This window comes from Anolis sagrei, chromosome 3 (assembly GCF_037176765.1).
Source record: "Anolis sagrei isolate rAnoSag1 chromosome 3, rAnoSag1.mat, whole genome shotgun sequence".
NCBI classification, from domain to species: Eukaryota; Metazoa; Chordata; class Lepidosauria; order Squamata; family Dactyloidae; genus Anolis; species Anolis sagrei.
The window spans coordinates 244800973-244827781 of record NC_090023.1 but is presented as its reverse complement, the minus strand read 5'-3'; the positions used below and the strand labels follow the sequence as shown (position 1 = coordinate 244827781).

Below are 26809 nucleotides of genomic sequence, written 5' to 3'. Positions count from 1 at the left end.
AATTGGTCACATCTGTCCTATTGAAATCACAGGTAATTTCTCTTGATACAAAATGGGATTTTCACACAGCTATGCCTCCCACCCCCACTGCCAGCTGAACCAACTAATCATAGAAATGTAGAACTGGAATGTACTCCAAAGCTCATCATAAGTCCAGCCATTTGTCACTGCAGAAATTCAGATCTAAATCATTATTGGAGTTCTATATAATATTTATGCAGCATGTAAAATTCGATAAAGAGGAGATTAAAACATGTAAACATAGATACAGCTAACCTGTTAGAAGTGGAGACCAAACTAGCCCTGTTGTGGGAGATCCACAACCAATGGGGAATTCATTGTAGGAGTTCTTTTTGTTTTGTTTTTTGAAGAGGGCAATATTTTCAAGCTGAAAATGGTTGAATCCATGCAGAATCTGTAGATATGGAGAGTCAACTGTAACCAACTGTTATGTGCTCCCTACTCTGTCCCTGTTGGTTTGAAAGCTGTTTAATTTCTATTATATTCTATGATTAGAAAAATGTCATTGAAGGAAAATGCCATGGTTAAGATCCCTTTGTTGGGCTTAGTACCTCCATTGGAAATTGGAGGCCCCTTTGGGAATGTTCAACCAGGGAATTAGAAATCCAATTGCTGATGCTTTATAGTAATCTTGACCAGTTGGGATGATAAACATACATTATAATTTTAAAAATGACATATTGATAGCAAAAAGATATGGCTAAATTCCTTTTGTTTCTTTACGTATTTTAGAGTTTGGATAATAAGGACATTCCTGTAAAGGCAGAATGCCTAAGTGTCCTCAGTGGGAGATTTTATAATTTCCATAATAGTTGCACGTTGTGGAATATGACCAAATCAGCACACATTAGTCAAATTGTTGTGAGGTTTTGTTTTGTTTTGTTTTTCTTCAAAAAACAGCTTGCAAAAATGTCATGTGGTACTCTCTCGCATCTATATGCCACAGAAGATATTTGTGTAACATAGTTCAAATTTGCCAGTATGCAAAATGTTTCCAGATGTATTTATTTCCTCACAGATTTCCGGTCAATTGCTTCACGGATATTTGTCAAAGGACATCAGCTAGGTTACATTGAAAACAAACCCAGCAGCTCTTTTGCAATTCAATGTGCTAGATTGTGTTGTCACTTGTGAGGGGGGAAATTCCTCCATATACTTTTACAAAATCATGCTAAGCAAGTCCCCTTTCTCTGTTTAATCTGGAAAAAGCTGTGAACACTTTTCTTGTAGGCGGCAGAGCAGCCTTTTGACTATTTGCCTATTGTAGTCTGTTTGACTATTGTAGTCTTAGAAGATCTCACTGTAAGATTATTTGGGTGATATGCAGCCCATCTTAAATGGCAAAACTTCATCAGGGAAACCTGAAAATAAAACAATAGGTACAGTAGAGTCTCAGTAATCTGACCTTCACTTATCTGACATTCCGTCTTATCCAACGCTCTTATCCAATGTCCCCCTTTTCCCCCAGCATTTCCCCTTCAATTAAAGGAGTGCTCCCCAACCCTCTCTCCATTCCCAATATGTGAACAAGGCAAGACAAGGAGGAGTAGGAAGGAGGGAAGGAGGAAAAGAGGCAGGACTGGAAGTGTCCTCCCTCCTTCCCTCTGTGATTTCCATGCTCCTCTTCCACATCCGGACACTTCCTGCTAGTGTTACCTTGCCTTAAACATTTGAGTCCCCGTTGTTAATATTCTAGGTGTTACTGTATGGTTAACAGTAGGAGACTCTATATTATCCAACATTTTCATTTATCCGACATTCTGCCAGCCCGTTCATGAGAGATAAGCAAGACTGTACGGTACTGTGACATCAACAAATAATACAGTGATACCTTGTATTGGGACATGAGCACTAAATCCATTGTTTGAAAGACAATTAAGCCTATTCTTTTCTTTAAAATCGGCCACTGGCATAATTTATTTTTTGAAATAATGTTTTGAAAGAAAAATCTGAAAAAGTATAAAATAGAAGTTATCTTTAAATCTCATGCATGAGGATAGTATGTTGTAATCTCCTAGGACCTTGTCCAGTTGCAGAATCCTCACAGAACTAAATCTGTTTCACACTATACTTTTTTGATGCTATGATTCCACTTTCACAGGCAATGAAGATATTTTTTTAGGGGAGAATAGTTAGAATTGTTACAAGAGAACTTTTCTCAAGGGTTTCCATAAGATTCAGTCATAGAATCATAGAGTTGGACGAGATCTCGTGGGCCATCCAGTCCAACCCCATTCTGCCAAGAAGCAGGAAAATTGCGTTCAAAGCACCCCCAACAGATGGCTATCCAACCACTGTTTAAAAGGCTCCAAAGAAGGAGCCATCACACTCTGGGGCAAAGAGTTCCACTACTGAACAGCTCTCACCATTAGGAAGTTCTTCCTCATGTTCAGGTGAAGTAGTTTGAAACCATTATTCCACATCCTAGGCTCCTGGGAAGTAGAAAACAAGCCTCCTCCCTATGACTTCCCCTCATATTTATACATGGCTATCATGTCTCCTCTCAGTCTTCTCTTCTTCAGGTTAAACATGCCCAGCTCTTTAAGCCACTCCTCATAAGGCTTGTTCTCCGGACCTTTGATCATTTTAGTTGCCCTTCTCTGGACACATTCCATCCTGTCAACATCTCCCTTATATTGTGGCGCAAGAATTGGATATAGTATTCCAGTTGTGCTCTGACCAAGGCAGAATAGAGGGAAAGAATGTCTTCCCTGGATCTAGACACTATATTCTTATTTATGCAGCCCAAAAAACCCATTGGTTTTTTAAGCTGCCATCATGACAGTTAAAGTGGATCATAGTGCTATAGTATGAAAAAATTCCCCTGCATAGTATTAAAAAATCACTGTTTTCTCCAGCAATGAAAGAGCTTTCTGCCTCTGTCCTCCATTTTGGTGACCAATCAACAGAGAAAATGGGTTGTACGTCTTGGGATTCCACAGCCTGCAAGAAAAGTGTCCTTAGACTATAGGCTGTCCCTCTCTTAGCTGGATAGTTTCTGGATATACGAGTTGTAAGGAAGTTCTTTCTGGATTGTATTCAGTTTAGTCAGCCAAGCCCAAATGACTAAGTAGAGATATTGTTTACAAAACATCACACAGAATGCTTGAATCCGCTGTTCATATGCTTTTATTTTAGTTCCCATCACCAGAAAGAACTTGACCTTATTACTTTAATTTTGCAGACAATAAATTGTACCTCCGACAATCAAATGATTTCCTAGTGGATTTTGTGTCTTTTATTGTGTTGCTCGCCTAGGATTTGGACCATGTACAGATACACCTGGAAGAAGTGAGGTTCTTTGATTTATTCGGTTACAGCGAGGAAGCAGGGGCCTGGCAATGTTTCATGTGCAATAATCCTGAAAAGGCAACAGGTAAGCAGTTTTTTTCCTCATAATGTTGTGATAGACAGATATTACAAAGTTTGGAATCTGACAGAGCTGAAGGCTACTTTCATAAATGGCATGAATCATGCACCCAAATCTTTAACAGCTTACTCCTACAATAATAATACCTACCCATGCAAACGCCCCATTGAGTCCAGTTAGACTTACTCCCAAGTAAGTCAATATAGAGTTGTAGTCTAGAGCTTGTATGGATAGCGATATGTTGCTGGAGTTATAGTTATGAGCACAACTAATAGAGAGAGTTCTTATTAAACGCAAGAGCATTTAGTACCTCGGGTTTCACTGTGAACTTTACATCTCAACCAAATGTTGTGCATAAGCTCATCAAAGCAACAAGGCAAAATGTATTTATGCAAAAATTTTGTGGGGCAACTGTGGTGAAGAAAAATCTAACATAGACATTGCACTGGTCCAGGGATAAGATCTAAATGAATTGTTTTCAATATATGGTCAGTCCATAGCCATGAGAAATCACCCAAGTGGTTTCACATGACTGTGGGCCATGCTGTCCACCAACTCTGCTTGTTCTAATAGGGTTTTTGTGGTTTACTTCAGATTCTTTGTGGGAAAGCACTAGTAAACAAGCAATGTTAAGTGTTTGTTTCAGTTTGCCACCAAGATTCAGTGGCCAAAAGCTACAATTAATTTGGTAGCATAGTGGTAGCAGAGTATGTACCATGGTGAGCTTGGCTAAAATGGTGCCTGAGGCTGCCTAAATTGCTTACTGCTGACCTAAAAGCAATTGACATACCAGCTTTCCTAAACTGAGCTGTTAGTGCCTGAACAAGAGACCGCCTGGGTTTTACTATCTTGGCAGAAAAGTGGGATATAAAACTGAACAAGACTTTGTGTCATCATAAAGCTAGTCAGTATCAGAAAAGATAGGTACCTTCTTGGAAAGCTTGGCCAAAAGTTGATTTGAAACAGATTTCGCTTAAAAGCAAGGCAAAAACTAAACAAACATTCTGGCCTAAATCGAAGAAATAGTAGGCCTGGGTAACAACGCAAAAAATTGTTTCTAAAATCGATTTGTAATTGGGGTGTTTTTTTGTTTCGATATTTAAAATAATTACAAAATTTTCCAAAAAAAAAGTTCGGTATTTACGAAATTTCGTAAATATTTACAAAACATTTTGTAAAGATGGCGCCCTTTTTTTTTCAATATTTTTAAAATATTTTTTAAATTTAATTATTAATTTAGTAGAATAGGGAGGAGAAATTATTATTGAGGGAAGGCAGGCACTCACTCTGGCGGGCCCTCTCGCTCGCCGCTTGCTCGCCGCTCGCCCTCTCACTCGCCGCTCGCCCTCTCGCTCGCCCTCTCGCCCTCTCGCTAGGATGGGTTCCTTCCAGGAGGGGCTCTTTTTCCCAGGCTGCCAAACTACAACTCCCAGGATGCTACAGCATTGAGCCAATGTGGTGCCAAACCTCATCCAGGCTGCAGTGTAGATGGCTGCAGGATGGAGGGGTTTCCTGCCTCGAATTGAGAGAGAGAGAGAGAGAGAGAGAGAGAGAAGAGGAAGCAAGTGAGCCTTCTTTGGAAGAGAGCTCAGAACCCCCCTGCGAAAGGTGAGAGAGAGAGAAAGAAGAGAAAAGGAAAGAAAGAGAAGGAGACCTCCCTCTCGCCCTCTCACTCGCCCTCTTGCTCGCCCTCTCGCTCGCCGCTCGCCCTCTCACTCGCCCTCTCGCTCGCCGCTCGCCCTCTCGCTCGCCCTCTCGCTCGCCGCTCACCCTCTCGCTCGCTCTCTTGCTCGCTTGCTCAGCCGGCGCCGAGAGAGGAGAGCTCCCAGCAAGCCAGGCGGCCATCTTACGTATTTCCGAAATGGACGGAAATACAAAATTTTTGGTGCCTGCCGTTTCGATATTTAAAAACACTTTCAGGTTTAAAAATAAGTTTTGTAATCGTTTTGTAATTCAAAAATTAACGAATTTTTTAACGAATTACGAATTAACGAAACGAATTGCCCAGCCCTAAGAAATAGTTTTATCTAGAGTAGAATGATTCAACTACTAAATCATAAGAAAAAAATGTGACAAATCCAATTGGTACAAAGGATTTCTGTTGCTGGATTAGCAACTGAATTTGACTAACTACATGAATGCTGCTTACTCAAATATTTCTGGCTATTCTTTAAAGTCAAACATTCAGCATTTTTTGACAACAGTATGACATGTGATGACAATGATTTCAATACTTGATATTGAATTCTGCTATTTGATATTTCATAATTGCTATTTGCCAGAATTTTATTTAGCCTTCAGTGATATTTTAACAACAATAGATAATATGTTGTCCAATTGAAAAGTTGATCGGTTTTGGCAGCTGACAGCTTATGACATTTCATTGATAACAGATATCAAAATATAAATCATTCACTAATGTTCAAATGGATGGTTTTTGTTTCAGACTTGATGTTTCATTTTTAGTGTTTCTGTACTCAGCATACTAAAGAAAAGATAACATATATCAAAGTATTTAGTTTAGACTGCATGCTGAGTAGGCTTAGATACAGAGCAGATGGTGTTTTAACTGGTGATTGCGCAAAATCAACCCTACCCATAAATCTCTCCAGCACAGAAATGACAGAATATAGTTAATGTAACTTTAACATTCAAAATATTAATGTAATGGGTTGTTGTAGGTTTTTTCGGGCTATATGGCCATGTTCTAGAGGCATTGTCTCCTGACATTTCGCCTGCATCTATGGCAAGCATCCTCAGAGGTAGGGAGGTCTGGCCATATAGCCCGAAAAAACCTACAACAACCCAGTGATTCCGGCCATGAAAGCCTTTGACAATATATTAATGGAATGTTTCACGTTTCAAATTCAAAATTCAGGTACAAAATTGGGAAAAGTTGGGGAAAAATTTAAAACCTTTCAGAAACAACATGTAGCTCCCTTGATATCTTTCCCTACCCCAGTGGTCTCAAACTTTGGTCTTTCTGGTAACCTGGATTTCATTTTCCAGAAGCCTCAGCTATCTTGGGCAGTGACTCTACTTTCAATTGATTGCTTTTAAAATACTATTTACTTGTGTCATTTTTTAAATTATAGTATTGTATTTTCTTTTACTCAAGTCTGTTTGAGTGAGTGTTCAGAGAGAAGAAAAGAGGATATAAATGTATTGAACTGTCATGATGCTCAAGTACTGAAATATTTCTGAAAGATATTTTCAGATGAGAGTGTCATTTTCCAACATGACGACACAGGATGACTTATTCAGGAATTGATAGAATTCCTGTGAATTTAGATTTAAATAATGAGAAACTGATATGCTAGAGCACTGATTCTGAGATTTTGACTGAACTAGCATTATCATATTTCGAAAAGCAAAGGGGACACGTTTTCCAATTGACTATTGCAAAGCACTGATTGCTATGAAAACGCTAAGTTGAAATATCCCTACTGTATAGGCTGTGATTTTAAAAATTCCCAACATCCCTTTTATTTAAATAACAAATTTAACTGATTCTTTAGCAATAATTCATTTTACCAAGGTATACTGAGCTCAAGTTCTGCAGCTTTGCAATATAATTATTATTATTATTATTATTATTATCATCATTATCATCATCATCATCATCATCATCATCATCTGCCAGCTGCAAAAGGCCACCTTACTGGGATCTGCACACATTATTCGCCGATACATCACACAGTCCTAGCTAGACACTTGGGAAGTGTCCAACATGTGATCCAATTCAACAGCCAGCAGAGTGTCTGCTGTGGACTCATTTTGTTGTGTTTCTAACAATAATAATAATAGTAGTAGTAGTAGTAGTAGTAGTAATAATTTTTATTTCTTGCCCACCTTACAACATTACTAAAATAATAACACATCATTTATATTCCACCCTTCTCCCCAAGGGGACTCAGAGCAGATTACAACATATAAACAAGCAATGCCTTATTACAAATGGAAATACAGTTAAACACAAATACATATACAAAGACAAAGACTTCACCTTTCATTTCTGGCTCTGGAGGTGGTGCTTTTCTTCATTTCCAGGCTAAGGAGCCTGCGTTGTCATAAACACCTCCTGGTCGTGTAGCCAGCAAGATTGCATGGAATATCTCTTTGCCTTTTCCCATCAAAGCAGTACCTATTTATCTACTCACATTTGCAGGTTTTCAAACTGCTAGGTTAGCAGCATCTATGGTTGACAGTGGGAGCTCACCCCGTCTCTTGGATTTGAACTGCCACCCTTCAAGTCAGTTGTTCAGCACAAAGGTTTAACCGACTGCACCACCAGGGCCCACATATACCAACAGATTGATCTTGATTAAATGTGCATGTCTACTGAAAAAAGAAAAACTGTTTAATAACTTCAGGCAAATTTGAATAAATTAATAACTTCAAGAGCATTTGAGGGAAATTGAAGCATTGTATTATTTCATGGATAAAATACAGTATAAAGCTGGTGGAGTGTAACATTATACCAGTTTACTTATGTATTCAGTCGACATAATTGTAGTGGAAATGAAAGAAGGGCCTTTCTGGAGGATCTCCAAACCCAGGCTGATTCATACAAGGAGATAGCATCTGCAAGGTAGCCTGGACCTGTATCTGGAAATAGACTGGCAGCATTTATACTAGTGTCACACTCCAAGTGGATTCCATGTTTCTATCCACTTTACTATTCCATCTGTGAACCCAAGATAGCAGACAAGGAGATGGGCAGGATCCCAACTGGAATATTGATCAGTCCAGGGCTTATTTAGTGGCGCAGTGGGTTAAGGAGCTGAGCTGCTGAACTTGCTGACCAAAAGGTCACAGGTTTCAATCCGGGGAGCGGCATGAGCTCCCGCTGTTAGTCCCAGGTTCTGCCAACCTAGCAGTTTGAAAACATGCAAATGTGAATAGATCAATAGGTACCGCTTCGGCAGGAAGGTAACAGCTCTCCATGTAGTCATGCTGGCCACTGGAGGCTCATCTCCAGCTTAGAAATGGAGATGAGCACCAATCCCCAAAGTCGGACACAACCGGACTTAATGTCAGGGGAAAACCTTTACCTTTACCTAATTGTATCATATACACACTCAGACCATGTCTTAAGTTACAATGTATTGTCGAAGGCTTTCATATCTTAAGTTACAGTTCACTTGAAGATCTTACTCTGTACAAATGCAATTTGAAAAATTAAAATAATGCAGAAAGCCTCAGCAAAGAGGAATTGCTGATATGTAATGTTACTAAATGGGGCCTTCTACTTCCTATATGGCGCGTTTGTTTTGTTGCTGATTTCCATTTTTGCTGGGTGTGGCCCAGTTGAACAGAACTACACCAATTATTCTTTTGGACCGGTGTGTTTGAGCTAGAAACATTACACTGTTCTGGACAGATGGAGATATGTAGAGAAAAACAGATGCCAGTTAAAATGAATTGCCATCTGAAGATGTGAAGCCATTGAAATCCTACAGCAGGGTGGAAACAGCTGGCAATTAGGGAGTTTGGACAACTTTCTAATGCTGACTGTTGGCTGCTGCGCAAAGTTGAAGATTTTATTTAAAAACTTCATTAACTTCAGAGAGCTTTGCATGTGCATATGAAGTGCTTTTCATTGTATTTCACCCAGCTCAGTTTTTCATAAGTCAGAATTAATTCTGGTGGAGTTTTTCAAAGGAAAATGGATTCATTTTACTTAGCTGCACATCTGCTCGAGGGTCTGCTCTAGACGGAGTCATTGCTCCATTAACAAACTAAGGCTGAAACTGTAAGCAATCTGAATCCATTCAAATTAAAAAAGACTTACTTCCAAGTAAATGGAAGACTTTAGCATACCAGTTTGCTTTCTCATCATCATTGCATTTGTGTAGAGCAGTGGTTCCCAACCTGTGATCCGTAGACCACCAGTGGTCTGCAAGAATAAAATATGGTCTGTGACCTCAAAAACATCTCCCAGTTTGTCTCATTTTTAGTGCTTTGGGCAAACATGCCAATTGTTTGTTTCTGCTCATCATCATTTTCCTTAGGTTTTTGTCCGCCTACACTGGGAATTGGAAAGCGAATGCCTACAGAACATAAATGGAACAGTCAGAAGTGAAACAAATGAAAATTTTAATGAAGTCTGTGTGTGTTTACAGTAATGTTTGAATGCATTGAATGTACTCATTTCCAGGCAAATACTGCAATTACAAGGATTTTCCTTCAGACCTATTATTAACTGTTGACTGCTAACAAATGACTTTGATTAATATGAGAAACTGCAATTAGTGAAAAATCTAAATCTATAACTTTGGTTTCAAAGAATTGTACAAGTCTGGGTTTTTAATATATGAGTAAATTCCTAACATCTTGAATTTCCTAAATAGAATGCTCTGTGTTCTTTTGACATTTCTTTGGGAAAAAATGGTCAGATAAAAAAAGACATAAAATGTCAGTTTAAGTGACTTGAATGTTTGGTTTTGCCGGTGCCTGTCTCGCTTTGTTATTACTTGAAAGCAACCACTTCTCAAAGAGTGAATATATAGAGCCAAAGCACTCTAGCATGGAACACATTGAATCAAAATGTTTGACATTCAAAACCTCACTATATAGTGGGCTTTCTTTGCTCATTTCCTGCTGTCATAGCAAAAATAGGAAACTTTTTTTTCAAAAATAGTCATCTACCAGATGGGAAACTTACTATATGACAAGGTGACTAACACCTCCCCACACCAATCAGAAGAAACAGGCTCACTCTGGGTGTTGGGATAATCAACGGTCACAACTTGTTTATTGGTTACAACTGAAAGCAGGGTTGGCAACCATACATTGGTCCCGGATCAAAGTATCGGACAGCCCGCTGTTGACAGATGCACCAAAAGAAACGTTGGTACAGTGCAGGTTCCCATTTCCAGCCAGGAATACCTGCCCTAACAGCCACATGGCAGACAATCCCCCTGCCAGGGAAGGGGAGACAGATAAACATACTGGATTCAGGACCCATTCCAACTGCCCCCAAGTTGTGACAAAGATACAAACACGGAAATGACTAAATATAACAATAATATAGCCAAAAAATGCAAAGTGGGAGGTAGGGAGATATTGAAATAAGACTGAGTGCCACCCAAGATCTGCCCAGGGCCACACAAGATCACAGGGCCACAGGTTGTCCACTGCTGTTATAATAGGCATGGGAAAACTTTGGTTCTCCAGGTGTTTTGGACTTCAACTCCCACAATTCGTAACAGCTGGTAAGCCAAGGGTCGAAGTTTGCCAATGCCTGTGTTATAACGTGCAGTAGAATCTTGCTTATCCAACCTTCGCTCATCCAATGTTCTGTATTATCCAGCGCAGTCCGCCTGCTGCTTGGATCCACAGCCATTTCAATGCATTGTGATGTTTTGGTGCTAAATTCGTAAATACAGTAATTACTACATAACGTTAATGTGTATTGAATTGCTTTTGCTGTCACTTTGTTGTAAAACATGATGTTTTGGTGCTTAATTTGTATAACCATAATGTAATTTGATGTTTAATAGGCTTTTCCTTAATCCCTCCTTATTTTCACTTATCCAGCATTCTGCAGGCCCGTCTATTTTGGATAAGTGAGACTCTACTGTACTTCTATTCACAAACATTTACACTCCAGTTTCATTTTATGTGTTTATTTTATTGCTCTTTGTATTATTTATTTAATTATTTATTTAGTACATTTCTATACCGTCCCTCTCAGCCTTCCGGCAACTCGAGGCGGTTTACAAGGCAAGAATTCAATGCCACCAAGGACACAATTACCATATAAATATAAAAAACATCAGCAACCAGGCCCGTAGCCAGGATTTCGTTTCGGGGGTGTGTGTGAATTTTTTTCAGGGGGGGGGGTTTCGGGGGGGCTGAGTTTCGGGGGGGCTGAGTCTGAGTGAAAGAGGGTCTACCCTAGCAAACCTTTTGTATCATTACCCCAACACCCCCATGCATATGGGATATATTGAGTATGGTGATCAGATCATGATATGAATAAACATAACAGTTTAAATAATGCACCAGTAAGGCCTTTTCACGAACCACCATGAGAATTTCAGGGGGGGGGGGGCTGAAGCCCCTCAAGCCCCCCCCCCCCCCCCCGGCTACATGCCTGTCAGCAACAATAAAATCAAACATTATAATGAAACATACTTCAATCAATAATCATTAAAACAATGTTTTAATTTTTAAACTAACGTTAAAACTTTGGATTTTTTTTAAAAAATGTATCATGTAATCTTTTCATATGATACTCTTTTTGCAAAATGAGGTACAAAAGAATGAAGTGATTTTTTTTTCCAAATTGAAAGGAAAAAACAGCAAGAAACAGTGGTTTCTACAAATATTTGGTGGAGGGAAGAGTCTTCTTTTTCACATCTGATCCATTTCATTGGGAGCAACTCCCACCTGACTCACAGAAGAGTTGTCTTTTGCATTACTCCCCTTTGCACTTCCCCAGCAGTGACCACCAGTGAATCAAAACTCAACCAGACAATGACTGGTTTTACATTCCAGTCAATCCACTGATGTAATCCTAAATGACATCAGTTGTAGGGAAAAGAATTAATGAAAATGTGGCCCTGGGATCTTTATGGGAATGACTGAAAAATGTTTCATGATGTTCTGTACCTTGACAGCAATTTTAGTGAAAAACTTGAAAATTCCATACTACTTTCTCAAGGCCTGTTGTTTCTCATGTGGGATGTTTATCATGGGAAAGGATGGAAAGATAACTGCATTATATTCAGAAGGGGACCTCTCTGTTTCAGTTATTTCCTTGCCTTAGACGTGCTAAATTTTACCACGTAAGTTTATTGTAGGAGACTCAACTCCATAAGCAAATGTATATGTACATTCTGAAGTATATAATTATCTCTATACAAATCCAAACAATCCAGTAAAACCACCATATCCACAGGGGAAACATTTCTGAACTTATCAGAAAAACAGGAAATCGGGATAACAGCCTATTGAACTGATTGACTTCTGTTGGACATTAGCATGGAATTGTCCCAGAGGACCTAGAAAAATTCTAGAATTGTTTCTTCTCTAGGAATTTGCTAGTTCTTTCAGCTTCCAGCAGAATCATACCATAAAAATGCCTGGAGGACCTAAAAAATTCCTAGAAAGGACACATTTTGTCAGGGATGGGTTCCGTGGGTACAAGGTTCATATTATATTTTCAGCAGTTTGAGTGAGAAGTATATTTAGAAACAAACATGCCACTCTTTCCTGGAGAGGAAAGTGAACTGCTAGCTTTGGTACATGTATGTGTAGTCCCCTGAGCTAACATCATCATATGCAACTGGGAAGAGGAGAAGAAGCCTGTTCTACCACCTGCCCTTAGAAGTAGAAAAAGTAATACAAGTTCCCATAATCAACAAGGCTAACCCAAGACACTTTCTTCCCCCATGCTAAGGTCAATATACTGAAATGTTTTGCTGCTCTATTCAGAGGTCAGTCCCTTCCTTAAATTATTCCAGCCCCCAGCTTTTGTCATTTATGGTGCCGCCTAAAACAGGTTGCTTAACCCTACTTCATGGAAAGCAAGCCTTTAATGTCATAGAAAGCTAGTTTAGTATAGTGATTATGAGCTTGCACTGTGAGATGCACAAGATAAAACATTTGCGAGGGGTATATTATTTAGGACGCCCATTCTGTACCGTGTCTCTATATCAAACACGCTCAAACTGGCCTTAGATTCTGATCCCTGGATAGCGTGTTTTTAACATTGTAATGTACTTTAATTATATTTAATATGTATTAATTTTAATCCAATTTATTTTTTAAGTTAACATACTGTTTAAGGCACTGTGTAAGTGCCACATATAAGCTGCCTTGAGTCCCCCTTGGGATAGAGAAAGGCAGGATATAAAGAAGGTAAAAATAATAATAACTTAGGCTATACCTCGTAGCCCGAGATGATGGTCCTCCAAGTCCGGTGTCTTAGCAGTGGGTCTGTAGGTGGCTGTGGAGCCCTAATCTTGATCCGCATGTTCTCTCGTAGTGAGGACATCAGTTTCTAGGTGGAAGGTGGTTCCAGTCAGGGTTGGCTTGGGGCACCTTCCTCTTGGCACATTTCTCCCTTTTGCCCTCCATTGCAGCATTGTTGGTCACAGCTGACCTCCAGTAAGATCGCCCAAGGGCCAGGACTTCCCAGTTCTTGGTGTCTATGCCACAGTTTTTAAGGTTGGCTTTGAGCCCATCTGTAACAGATAAATAAAGAAATAAACTGGTTCACCAGCTATTTGGGCCTCCAAATCCCAGAATTCCTGACCATTGAACAAGCTGGTGGCTAGGGCTTCTGGGAGTTGAAGGCCCAAACAGCTGGAGGGCTACAATTTGAGGATGCCTTCTTTGTATCATCCCTGATGGTTACATTTTTAGCCTGAATAAAATGAAATGCATGTGATTTATTTCTCAGCTCATGAGGAGCTTAGTTCCTCCTTCACCCCACTTCTCTGCAATTTTATCTTCACAAACATCAGAGTCAGTTAGGCTGTCTTAACTTCCATGATTGGCACAAAGTCACACTGTGAGCCTCTTAGTTGGGAAAGGATTTGAAGCCAGGTTTTGTAGCTTCTAGTCCAAGCACTGCCCCATACTTTCCCTCATTGTTTCCCTTTGAGATAATAAACACTTTGTGATAAAGATGTATTTCTTGTTCACTTGTTTATAAAAATAATCCTTACAAACAGGAAAGTAGCACAACAAAGGGCAAGGTAGGCTCAAAGATTCCTTCATGAACTATTAATTTTCTATTTGCAAATAATTTATTATTGTGTTTAAATGTAGGTGAACAACCCAGATAAATAGCCCACCTGTAGGCTGATATGGTACAGCGCCAGTAATCACCTTGGTATTCTTCCACTTCATGCTTATCCTGCTACAATGTACATCTATCATTAAAAACAGAATAAAATAATGTATGTGTGTATGTGGTACTCACATTTTTTCAGATTGTTACAGGATTCTCAGAGAAGTCAAATTATACAAGCACTTAAATATTTACTTTCTTTAATCCTTCCTCCATAAGTAGGACCATTTATATCAACATTTCAACACTGGTACAAATAGCACACATTCCAGACACACTGGAAGCTGTTTATTTATTTCAAACATTTGTACCCCGTCCTTCTCAACCCCCAAGGAGAGATTCAGTGCAGTTTACAACCAGGAACAATTTGATGCTGACACATACAAAACACAATACAACACGGCATTGCACAATAGATAAAAACATTAGGTTTAAAATCCATTTAAAACATTATTATTAACCATATAGCCTTATCTGAGTCCGATTCAGTGACCAATGATCCAGTCCAAAGTCTGTCCATAGTCAGATCTCAAAAACATAATTGCTGTCAAGCCTGCTACCCGAATGCCTGGTCCCAAAACTATGATTTGAGCTTGTTCCTAAAGGAAAAGAGGGATGAAGCTGACCTAATTTTACTGGGGAGCCTGTTCTACAGGCAGGGGACCACCACCAAGAAGGCCCTATCTCTCGTCCCCACCAAACATGTTTGCGAAGAATGTGGAATCGAGAGCAGGGCCTCCCCAGACAATCTTAGACTCCAAGGCCGGACATAGAGGGAGATAGGTTCAGACAAGTAAGCTGGGCCAGAACCGTATAGGGCTTTATAGGCCAAGACCAGCACTTTGAATTGTGCTCGGAAGTGGACCAGCAGCCAGTGGAGCTAACACAACGGGGGGGGGGGGGGTATGCTCCCTGTATATTGCTCCAGTGAGTAATATGGCAGCCGCCTGTTGAACTAATTGGAGTTTCCAAACAGTCTTCAAAGGCAACCCTACGTAGAGTGCATTGCAGTAATCTATTCGGGATGTAACAAGGGCATGGACCACCAATGGGCAGATCAGACTTCCCAAGGTACAGGTGCAGCTGGCACACTAGTTTTAACTGTGCAAAAGCTCCCCTGACCACCACCGAGACTTGGGTTTCCAGGCTCAGCGATGAATCCAAGATCACTCCCAGGCTGCGAACTTGAGTTTTCAGGGGGAGTGTAACCCCATCCAACACATGAAGCTGTACAGGATGTAAATTGAGACCTGTTGGTAGATCTCATTGTCATCATGAATGAATTCTGAATTCCAGTTGTGTAACAAAAACCAAAAACAGCTCTGGGGTCAAATTAGTTGTGATATTAAGACTGCAGTCTTACTAGAAAATGAACTCCACTAAACTCAATAGGGCTTACTTTTGAGTGAATGGGTGTAGAAATGTACTGTCAATGTGCTATCACTGTGCCTAGTTTTTGCTTCTAAATCACAGCGGTGAAAGGGGCAATCAGAACTGAGGTTGTGACCGATAGAGGAGTTAACTACCATTTTCCCAAAGGATCCTGCCCTCTTTTCTCTGCTGGAGGCAAGCTTCCATTGGCATGTATGGAAAATTAAGGGAATATAATGGAAACACATTATCCAAATGAAAATCCTCTTTCACAGTAAACCCACTTCATGCATTTGCAAGACTATGTGAAAGTTCAAACTTAGGACGTACGAATGAGCTTTTCCCAACATATCCAAAAGTGCCTTTCCCTGATCCTTCAATTCTTGACCTTTCTGTACAGAGCTAAATACCTGAAGCAGCAAACTAGTCAAGATCAAGAAAAAAATGGTAGCAACACTATATGCAGCCCCAAACCCCCACCCATGATAAACAGTCTTCCAAAGACAAGAAAAAGTTTTAAATTGGTGACAATCCTGGCATAGGCTTACAAAGTCATGTTGGATATGATAATTCAGAGCAAATGAGTTCAAGAAGCTGCGTATTTTCTTGACTTTACAGAGAGATGCGTGTATCCTTGCCTTATTAGTTCACAAACATGTTTTGCTGAATGCATGTATATCTAGATGCTTTTCCACAGGGTGACAAATTGTCATCACCCAGTCTATGGCATTATCTCATCACATTTCAGTAAGATAATGCCGTCAGGTTTTCATATTCTATGTTGTGGTAAGAAACATAGATACAATTCAGACTACAGTGCTTAACTTTAGTGTTTTAGAACAAATAAAAAGAAATTATACCATTCTACAACAGGGAGGTTATAAGATGACTGTATAAAACTGTATTTTTAGACAGCTTGATTGCAAAGAAAATACGTTTTTGTTTAAAAAAAATACAATGCTAGTTCATTGTGACCCTGTGAACTCATATTTTTAATTGGTCCCTCAGACATTCTGACAGCTTATACGTTAGGGTGCCCTTTAAAATTGGGTGTGACTGTATATCCAAGGATTTATCCAAATATACACAATGAAAGTTAAACATTGAAGGTTGCTTGTGTGGGTACCCTAGCTTTTCATGATATATGAACCCACTGTGCCCCAGTGGCACAGTGGGTTAAACCGCTGAGCTGCTAAACTTGCTAACTGAAAGGTCACAGGTTCGAATCCAGCTTCTGCCAACCTAGCAGTTCGAAAACATGTAAATATGAAATCATTAGGTACTGCTACGGTGGGAAGATAACGGCATTCCATGCATTCATGCCAGTCACATGACCTTGGAGGTGTCTACGGACAACGCCGGCTCTTCAACTTAGAAATGGAGATGAGCACCAACCCCCAGAGTCGGACACGACTGGACTTAATGTCAGAGGAAAACCTTTACCTGGCACCAAACCAGGTTGCTAAAATGCAACATCTTTGGGACAAAAAAACTAGGTCCAAACTTTTGTGGTAAGGAACTACTTTTTAAAAAATCTCACCAAGCACAAGGGTGAAGCAGCATGTTCTGTTTTTGCCTCCTTCCACATCCCCTTTGCTGGAGCTTCAAGAGTGAGGGTAGTGAACAGGAGTGAGTATAGACCAGGCATGGGCAAACTTGGGCCCTCCTGTTAGGAATTGTGGGAGTTGAAGTCCAAAACACCTGGAGGGCCCAAAGCAGAAAGACAATATATCCTGCTCTTAGCCCCAGCTTCTGCCAACCTAGCAGTTTGAAAACATGCAAATGTGAGTAGATTGTCTGTCTGTCTTGTCTCTTTTGTCATATAGCTGATTTTGTAAGTATGGTTTGATTCTTCTCCACTACCAAGAAAAACATTTTTTAAAGGTCTTACACTCTTATAGAAAAAATAAAGACCCACTCCTGCAGGATTAAAAATAGCATTCTAGATAGGATTTTTTTCTTTCTCCTCTTCCAGGTTGTGGTTTTGGATAAACGTGATCATGCAGTTTATAAAGATGCCATTTTCTGGGCATCACATTTCAAAATGTAATGTCTAAACCTTCAGAGAAGGGACAAAATATTTCAAAGCAAACTTCTTTCTTAAAATGTATTTCCCAGTTGTGAATCAAGATGGCCAACCATTGATTGAAGGCAAGTTGAAAGAAAAGCAAATCCGATGGAAGTTCATCAAAAGGTGGAAGACACGGTATTTCACTCTCGCAGGCAACCAACTTCTCTTTCGCAAAGGAAAATCTGTAAGTTGCTGGGGAATGTTATTTTATTTCAAAGTGGGTTTTTTTATATAAGACTATAAATAATTCAGTGAAAACTTTCTCTATCATACATCTAAAACATGCAAGGATTGTGGAAAAGCTTGTGCATGAGTGTATGCCTTCAGGTGTCCTGTTGACTTATGATGACCACATGAATTTCAGAGTTTTCTTGGCCAAGGAATATTCAGAGTTGAGTTGCCTTTTCCTTCCCCTGAAATATAGCCCACATCACCTGGTATTCCTTGGCAGTCCCCATCCATGTACTAACCAAGGATGGTCTTATTTAACTTTCAAGATCAGACATCTAAATGGCAGCTGATGTCTTTAGGGCATTGCAAAAAAGTACTAAATCAGCATTTCCTTCCATGCCCAAATTAGATTACTTGAGAAGACAATTTGAACACAAACTATGAATGTGTTTGTAAAATAATGTACGATCATGTTCTGGTTCTGACTTGTGGGTTTGGTTCTGGCTCTGATCACAAATTCCTCAGTTATTCATGCATTCAAAGGCACTATGCTATGTAATTGATATTGCTCCATTTGGTGAGCCTCTTTTTTTTAAAAAAAAAAAACCATTAAATAATGTATTCCCACCTATGACTCCTCCTATTAACAGCTAAGTGCCCTTCTAGAATATGTTGAACTTTTTAAATCAAATTTCTTGTAATCTAGTCATGGCATAAATGTTTGGCTTTGCACAATGATTCTCTGTGATGGAAAGTAATAAAATCTGATTTTCTATTAGAATAGGAAGCACATTAAAGCACTTCTAGTCCCAATAAATAAACAAACCACAAATACTATGAGTTTGTAAATGATCTCATTTGTTCATTAAAGAGATCAGTATCTTTTTGGCAATCAAGTGAATTTGGAAGGAATTGCTGGACAACCCATTTTGCAGAATCAGACAATTTTAAAAGAGAGAACCGGAAGGTGAGGAGAGAAATCTGACTTTCTTTTAGATTAACAATATTCTTAGCATCCGTTTTCTACAAGAAGCAACAGATAAGACTTTAGCCATAGCTATTAAAGCCTCATTATAATTTTCTAAATGTAGATGTCCATTGGTGTGGTGACATCCCCTCTAAAGGTCCTACTTGATCACCATTACTCAGCCCTTTGATCCAAGTCAGAAATAAGGTACATGCACTCAATAATGTGATGTTTTTGAAATGACAGCAGCTGTGGACCCATCCACTTGTTAAAAGTTTGTATTCAATAGGTAATGTTTGTTTACTATGTTGTATCCAACAAGGAATCAAAGAAATCTTAAAGCCTCAAACAAAGTATCACAGGTGCAAAGACATGATGATGATTTCATTAATTTATTTTATATCCTGTTTCTCCTGTAAATGGAACCCAAAGATAATCAAGTAAGAACAAAGTGCATGCATTAAAAAGAAATAGTAAAAGGTTAAAACAAAAATAAGATACCATATTAAAGTATCCAGATCAAAATTCTTTATCTGCTATTTATCTACTGAAGTTTCATAGCTATGTAGTTTCTCCCAGCCTGGCTCAATACAATCCTCATTTACAAACTCCTATTGATCACTGCAGCCGCTGCCTAGTAAATGGGAATTGGTAAATTTTCGTGTTCCTTATGTTTTCTCTAAAATAAAATAATAATAATATGCTTTTATTTATACCCTACCTCCATCTCCCATAGAGACTTAGAGCGGCTTATAAAATAGCACACAATAGTGCCATGACATATACGATACAACAATATATCAAATCAGAATGCAATAGATAAAACTAACATATAAAGTTAATAAAAGTAATCTCAGTTAGATAAAGGCACTAAAATGGTCATAGCTGTAATTAAAATATCTATACAACAGTTCAGCATCCCAACTGTATAGTAAATATGTAAGGGTCATAAATGTGAACCAACCACAAATGCACAATTCTAGGGGCCCTTCCATACAGCCATATAACTCAGAATATCAAGGCAGAAAATCCTACAATATCTTCTTTGAACTGGGTTATCTGAGTCCCCGCTGCCATATATTCCAGTTCAAAGCAGAAAATGTGGGATTTTATTCAGCTGTGTGGAAGGGGCCTAGGTAATATATTCATAGGTGTTGGACCTTTCTCTAAAGGTTAATTCATGGTCTTGGGGATTTGAACACTGGGTGGCTCTGAACAAATCACATTCTCTTAGCTTCAGAGTATGGGAAAAGCAGCCCCCCTCTGAACAAAGCAAGTGGTTAGGGTTGCCATGATTCAGATATGACTTGAAGGCAACAAGAAATCTCCTATAGGATGTGTCAGAATGTGAGTCAATTTTCACACAATATCACCATGATAAATATAACTTGACTTTGGTTTTTAAGGAACACTGGAAAAAATTACTAGTGAATCAAGACCACATCTCCTCTCAATGTAATGTGATTCTAATCATATGGGGGATTAGCTAAAGTGTTGGTTCACAGAAGACAGTAACAGGCAGGTCTCTATTGCCTCCCCCTCCCCAAAAATAATTTATCTGGGTGTTACATGTTCACCGTAAATTAACCATGACTATAAGTTTAGTTTCTTATATATTAACTACACCTCTCTTCCACAATTTGTTTTAACAGAGTTAAGTGGCAAAAGGGTCGTTACAGGTGAATTAGACTAGAGGTCTGCTGGATATGTCTCTGCAACAGGTTGTCTCTGAAAATGAACAGAACACTTCAGTGTCTAGGGTTATCAGTTAGGCATCTTTTGAATGCATTAAGACTGCTTAAAACCAAGTAGGAAGATTGTCTAAATCCTACATTTCTGGACTCAGTTAGAGAGCTTTGTAACGTATGTCCTGATGTTGAAAGGGAAAAAAACCTCATGAATTAGCCTATGCAAAAAAAATTGATGTCACAGGAAGCAGCTATTCCTAAAAATTGGCTCCAGAGAAAATGATTATGTATTTAAGAGTGATCTCCCTATAGCATTTTAATTATATTGCCCACATTATTTATTATTATTATTATTATTATTACTATTATTATTATTATTATTATGATTATTATTATTAACTTTATTTGTACCCCGCTAGCATCTCCCGAAGGACTCGATGTGGCTTACAAAGGCCAAGGCCTCAAAACACAACATAACAATACACAACCTAAAGCAACCTAAAACCTAAAGCAACCAAAGAACATTCTGTTCTTCACATTCATGGGCCCAATTCAATGTGCAGGTTATCATTTATAAAGCCCTACACGCCTATCTTCATGACCGCATCTCCCCCTATGAACCAGTGCGGGCCCTAAGATCTTGCGGGAAGGCCCCACCCCCATCTCAAGGGTGGTTGGTAGAGATGAGAGAGAGGGCTTTCTTGGTGGTGGCCCCCCAGCTCTGGAAGGCCCTTCCCAGGGAACTTAGGCAAGCTCCCACACTACAGCGCTTTCAGAAACAGCAAAAAAAAAAACTTGACTTTTTCTGCAGGCCTTTGATAATGTTTAAGACTACAGCCAGACCACTATCTTTAGCCAGGGAAAGCTAAATTGATTGCATGAATCTTTTAATTAACAACTATTGCCATATTTTATTGATTGTATTGCTCTTGTGTATTTTATATGTTTGTTTTAAAATGTGTTATTTGTTTTAATGTTGTTATATTGCATTTTAGATGTTATACGGTACCATTATGTGCTTGTAATGTGCCCCGAGTCCCCATGGGAGATGGTGGTGGGGTATAAATAAAAGATGATGGTTGTTGTTGTGGTGGTGGTGGTGGTGGTGGTGGTAGTGAGGAGTCCAAGACCCCCATAAAAGTAGAAAGACAGTGAATATAAGTTAGGAATGCTGAAATGTTTTTAATCTGAACATTTCTAGGTCCTCCACAATGTTTTATAGTCAACTTCCAACAGAAGCTGACTGGAGTGACCATCCAGCATGATTCTGGGGGCAATTTATGTTGGGAGCTGAGCATAGATCTGGAACATGGCCATACAGCCCAAAAAACTTACAAAACCCATTGACCATACATTGTTCTGTAGAATCTACAAATACCTACAGATAATATTTTTATATTGTGTGTGGGGCAATGATGGTAGCAAATGCAACAATCCACAAATAATCAAATCTATGCAAATTTATCTTGCAAATGTGGAGCAACAACTGTCTAGGTACTTCTATTGCTCTTATTTCTTTTTAATTGCTGTGGCTTCTCCTGAAATATCCTGGGACTTAAAGCTTGATAGAAATACTAAGAATGTTCTCCTAAACCTTCTCTTATAATTATAATTATACTTCCCTCCATTAATGGTAAGAAGAAAGTAGTTGTTCAGCTAGTTTTAATCCATGGCATGGATAAAAGAACCTGGTGAGAAAAAGTCATTTGGATCATCTGAAAGCCCTTTGTGATGAAATAATTAATTGTGCCTCTTCAGAATGAGTCTTCAGCTCTATTTCTTCCTTCTTCATTTCTTATTCTATTTCAGAAAGATGACCCAGATGACTGTCCCATTGAGCTGAGCAAGGTCCAGAGTGTCAAAGTAGTGACCAAGAAGCGCAGAGATCGCAGCCTTCCTCGGGCCTTTGAAATCTTCACAGACAGCAAAACTTATGTTTTCAAGGCCAAGGATGAAAAGAACGCTGAGGAATGGCTCCAGTGCATTAATGTAGCAGTTGCACAAGCAAAAGAAAGAGAAAGCAGGGAGGCAACCACATACTTGTAAGAACTGTAAGCATGGTTATGTTGCCTTTTGCCCTGTGGTGCAACTGGTCTTCATGAAGCCATTTCCCAGGAAGGATCCATTGCATCCCTTCCCATGGTCCTTTGAGCCACTACATAGGGAAAAAACTACTTCTTACCTGAAAGGACAGATAAAGAAAGCATGGATTTCCTGACTATGGTTCTTCTTGGGAGAATGAAAAAAGTGGAGCATGCACTTCTGTTTCTAAAGTATGACTGGATAACACATGCAATTGTGCCTAATACGGTGTTTGACTTATAGTTTATGTAGTGTGTGATACAAATGTGTCCCTTTGTGTGAACTTGAGGGCTATTTTGGCTGGGACTAAGCCATTTAGTTATTATCATCTTTACTGGTAAAAGACCTGCTATGTGGAAAGCCAAGTGGTCATAACCAGAAACATCATGAGATGAATTATAATTGTAAGCACAACTGCCATTGGAACTTCCTATCTTTTTTGGAGAGGAACAAGGAACTATCAGTTTCTCTTAATATATTGCCTTTTTATTCACACTGCCTTTTGGTGTATTTTGAATGGCTTTGTACATTGGTGTTAACTGCCAACAAGTTGACTTCAACTTAGAGCAACTTCATGAAGCTGAACTCTGGTCACCCTATCTTCAACAGCCCTGCTGTGGTTTTATAGACTCAGAGCTGTTGCTTACCTGATTGAAGGTAGCTCTCTGAAATGTGGTCTTCCTTTTTTCCTACTGCCTTCTAAATTCCTAAACATTATGATATTTTCTAGAGAGTCATGTGTATGTAGCTGTGAATGAAATATTGGGATGCAGTCTGTTCTTATGAAAGTGGTATAATTTAACTGTTTAGATTATTTCTATGCTTCATTTTACAAAAACACTGGTGGTGGGGCTGGGTTTTGGACATTTCTCTTTCCTCTGTGCTGTAGAGCATGCAAGATTTTCCACCCCAACTATTATGATGACTCCCGCCTAAAATAAGGTCCTTCATTCCTAATCAGTGAGAAGTTTTAGCACCTGAACTGTACACGTCCTGATTCTATTCCACTGCTGACTTTGTTGGGCATTGCAGATAATCATCCATTTTATGTACTGAACTAACAAAAAACTCATACATGAAATCTGACAAAAGCAGTATATGAATTGAAACTAGATAAAACATTGGTCTTGCTCCTAAAAATCACAGCTGCAGTCTGGCTCTAGATAGATCTGTTTTAGTATTCAGAACATGCCCAAACATATCAACTGTGGCCAGTGATAAATCATGATGCAGAGGCACTCACCACAGTTGTTATTCTGTGCCTTCAGGTAATCTATGACTTATGATGACCCTCAGGTATATGTATCACAGGGTTTTCTGGGGCTGAGTATGTGTGGCTCACTCAATGTAACCCAGTGGGTTTCAATGGCAGAAGATGACATCATCATACGAGGCTAAAATCAGCTACATTCACCAATCTAGCCCCAGGCACCCATGGAGCCAGCCGGCTCTCATCAGAAGATGTTGTGCCGGCTCCATGGACAAAGGAGGGTGGAACCAGCATGACAACGTGGGAGGCCATTATGGGGGAAGCCACACACACTCCACTCACATTCATGGTTATGCTTCCCCCCATGTTATTACCCTCCCGTGTATCCAGGCGATGCAAGGGACACTGGATGGGACACCAGATTCTCCATATTCCATGGTGAAGCAAGCATCACTGCCCCCTTCCACTGGCCATCTGGTGAGGTAGTAAGTGGGGAATCAAACCCTGGTCTCCAGAGTCAGTCTAACACTGAAATCACTATACAACACTAGCTCTTACTCATCACAGTCCCAACAGCCAAAGGCCAAAAATGACAATAGGCTTAGCTGGCTGGGGTTTCTGGGAGTTGAGGTCCCAAAACACCTGGAGATCCAAAGATTGTGAAAAACTGGCCTAAAGCAGTGCCCTTCATACCTGACCATTGAAAAAGTCTTAGCACGGAGACTGTATGAGCCCCAATTCCATTATACCTCTAGCTTGGTCTGACTTTGCAGATAATCATATATTTTATGAACCCAGCCACTGCTAAATTGCATGAGTTTAGAAATATTATGTTTAATTTATCTGGCATTTCATTAAGAAAGTCCAGTGATAACACTACAAGGAAAACATTGAAAATTCAAGGATAGTACACACATGGCTTTATCTTCCTGCTGAAGAAATCCCAACACATAAAACTCTCTTATCCCTGTATCATGATTGTGATGTGGTCTGTGACTTAATGGTCAGGATTTTTTGCTTAGAAGCCTGACAAAATTGCCAAAATGTTGGTGCTTTAAAGACTTCAAAAACATTTTTTACACAAAGTTGGTTTCTAGCTGGATTTTTGTTTGTGTGTTTTCCCTATGTGTTACACATCCTCTATTATTACTATGTTAATTAATTGCATTCTCAGCTCTATTATATTTACATTTTAAACCCTTTAGTCCCTATTCCCTATTAGAACAGAGTTGGAATAGGCATTAATGCATTTGCTCAAAGTTGGCCTCTCATAACTTTGTTTTTTCTACCTCCTTTGTTGCTATTGTCATTATTCTGATTTCAGCCTGCAAACTGTAGACTTCTGACCTGTTTCCTCATGCGATTTCTAAAGCACCATATGTAGAAAAAATGATGATGATGACAATTTTTTGTAGTATAAGGAAATTAAGTTACGTTTTATGAATAATAAAATAGACATCTGCTTTCAAGGAGCTAATGATGTACACAGTATATGGGTGTATGGCTCAAAGGAGAAGGTAGGACCAGGAAGAGACAAATAGGAGAAGGATTCAATTTCAAAGGCGAACAAAAAATGTATTTTGTCGCACCTTTACAATGCTGAATAATTGTTCCTATTGTCCTACAATATTGTCAGAACTTGCAATTAATTTAAGTAATGTTTTGTAAATAACATCACTTGAAACACGATTTTTTGAATAATTAGGGGCATAATGAGTCCTGTTTTAGAAAATTATGTAGTAAAAAATAACCTTTCGTACATTTTGTAATGGAATGAATATTTATTTCCTCATTATCTCATTATTTCAGCGAGAACCTTTGGAGAGACATTTTGAGTGATTTGCATCCTTACCTCATCCTCCCAAAATTTAAAATATCCCTTTCTCTTCCTTATAGATAAATAACATAGAATCGTAGAGTTGAAGGAAGCCTCATTGCATTTGTGCAACCTCTTCTCTCCAGCTAAAACATCCCCAACAGGTATTTGTCTAGCTGCTTTTAGAAGACTGGGGTGCTGAACAATGGCTTCAAACTACAGGAAAGAAGATTCCACCTGAACATGCGGATGTACTTCCTAACTGTGAGAGTGTTCAGCAATGGAACTCTCTGCCTCGGAGTGTGGTGGAGGCTCCTTCTTTGGAGACTTTTGAACAGAGGCTGGATGGTCATCTGTTCGGGGTGCTTTGAATGTGATTTTCCTGCTTCTTGGCAAGGGGTTAGACTGGACGGCCAAGAGGTCTCTTCCAACTCTATGATTCTATGATTCTACATCAAGTGAAGGGGAAACCGCCACTGCTCCAGGCAACTTGTTCCATTGCCAAACCACTCTTACTGTCAAAGTATTTCTTCTAATATTCAATTGAAACCTAGCCTTCTGTAACTTCAGACCATTAGACCTGCTCCAACCCTTTGGGGCAGAGGAGAACACATGGGTTGGGATAAGTAAAACAACCAGCGATGATATACTTGCATGAGCTTCAGTGTGAGATACTTAGCAATTACGTCAACATTTTATGTGTTCATTGTACTTCTTTCTCGTGTCCTTAAACAATTCCTCTTCATATAGCATTCAATGTTATAGTTCCATGCACTTTTAAAGATTTCAATTCCTGGTGTATATCAATAGGGATATACATCAAACCTAGATCTATATGTAATTGCTAGTTCCACTTGAAGCAGATGGATGAAATTAGTGGAACCTACATAGGTTCCCACTGATACAGCTGGGTCTAACCACTGCATTTCAACCACAGATATTTTAGACTTTTGCATTAATCATGGCACAGAGAAAGTAATAGCACTTGTGTTCTTTTATTACTGTGTTTCAAATAAATACTAATTTCTTTTCATAATGAAGGAAGTGTTCATTTGTGTTTGTAATGTATATGTTGTACAAGCCAGCTGCAGGCTCTCCATCCCTAAAGCTCACTAAGCAAGTTTCATGGATGTAGTGTGGATAGCTTCATGACTTTTTTGAAGGCAAACGAAAGTGAAATTGAGTTAGGATCTGGAAGTTATTGCTGGCCCAGTTTCATGCTTTTAATATTGCAA

At 39.2% G+C, this 26809-nt stretch overlaps 1 protein-coding gene across 2 annotated transcripts in view; it reads left to right on the top strand.

Annotated features, from left to right (window-relative positions):
* Positions 1-26554, top strand: part of VEPH1 (ventricular zone expressed PH domain containing 1) — a 149073-nt gene extending 122519 nt beyond the window's left edge. For both annotated transcript variants that reach the window (XM_060767640.2, XM_067466013.1), the window contains exons 13-15: positions 3280-3397; positions 17688-17824; positions 22276-26554. In XM_060767640.2, the coding sequence (XP_060623623.2) occupies positions 3280-3397; positions 17688-17824; positions 22276-22512 (492 nt within the window). In that variant the 3' untranslated portion in view covers positions 22513-26554. The remainder of the gene's footprint in view (positions 1-3279; positions 3398-17687; positions 17825-22275) is intronic.
* Positions 26555-26809: the final 255 nt, after the last annotated feature.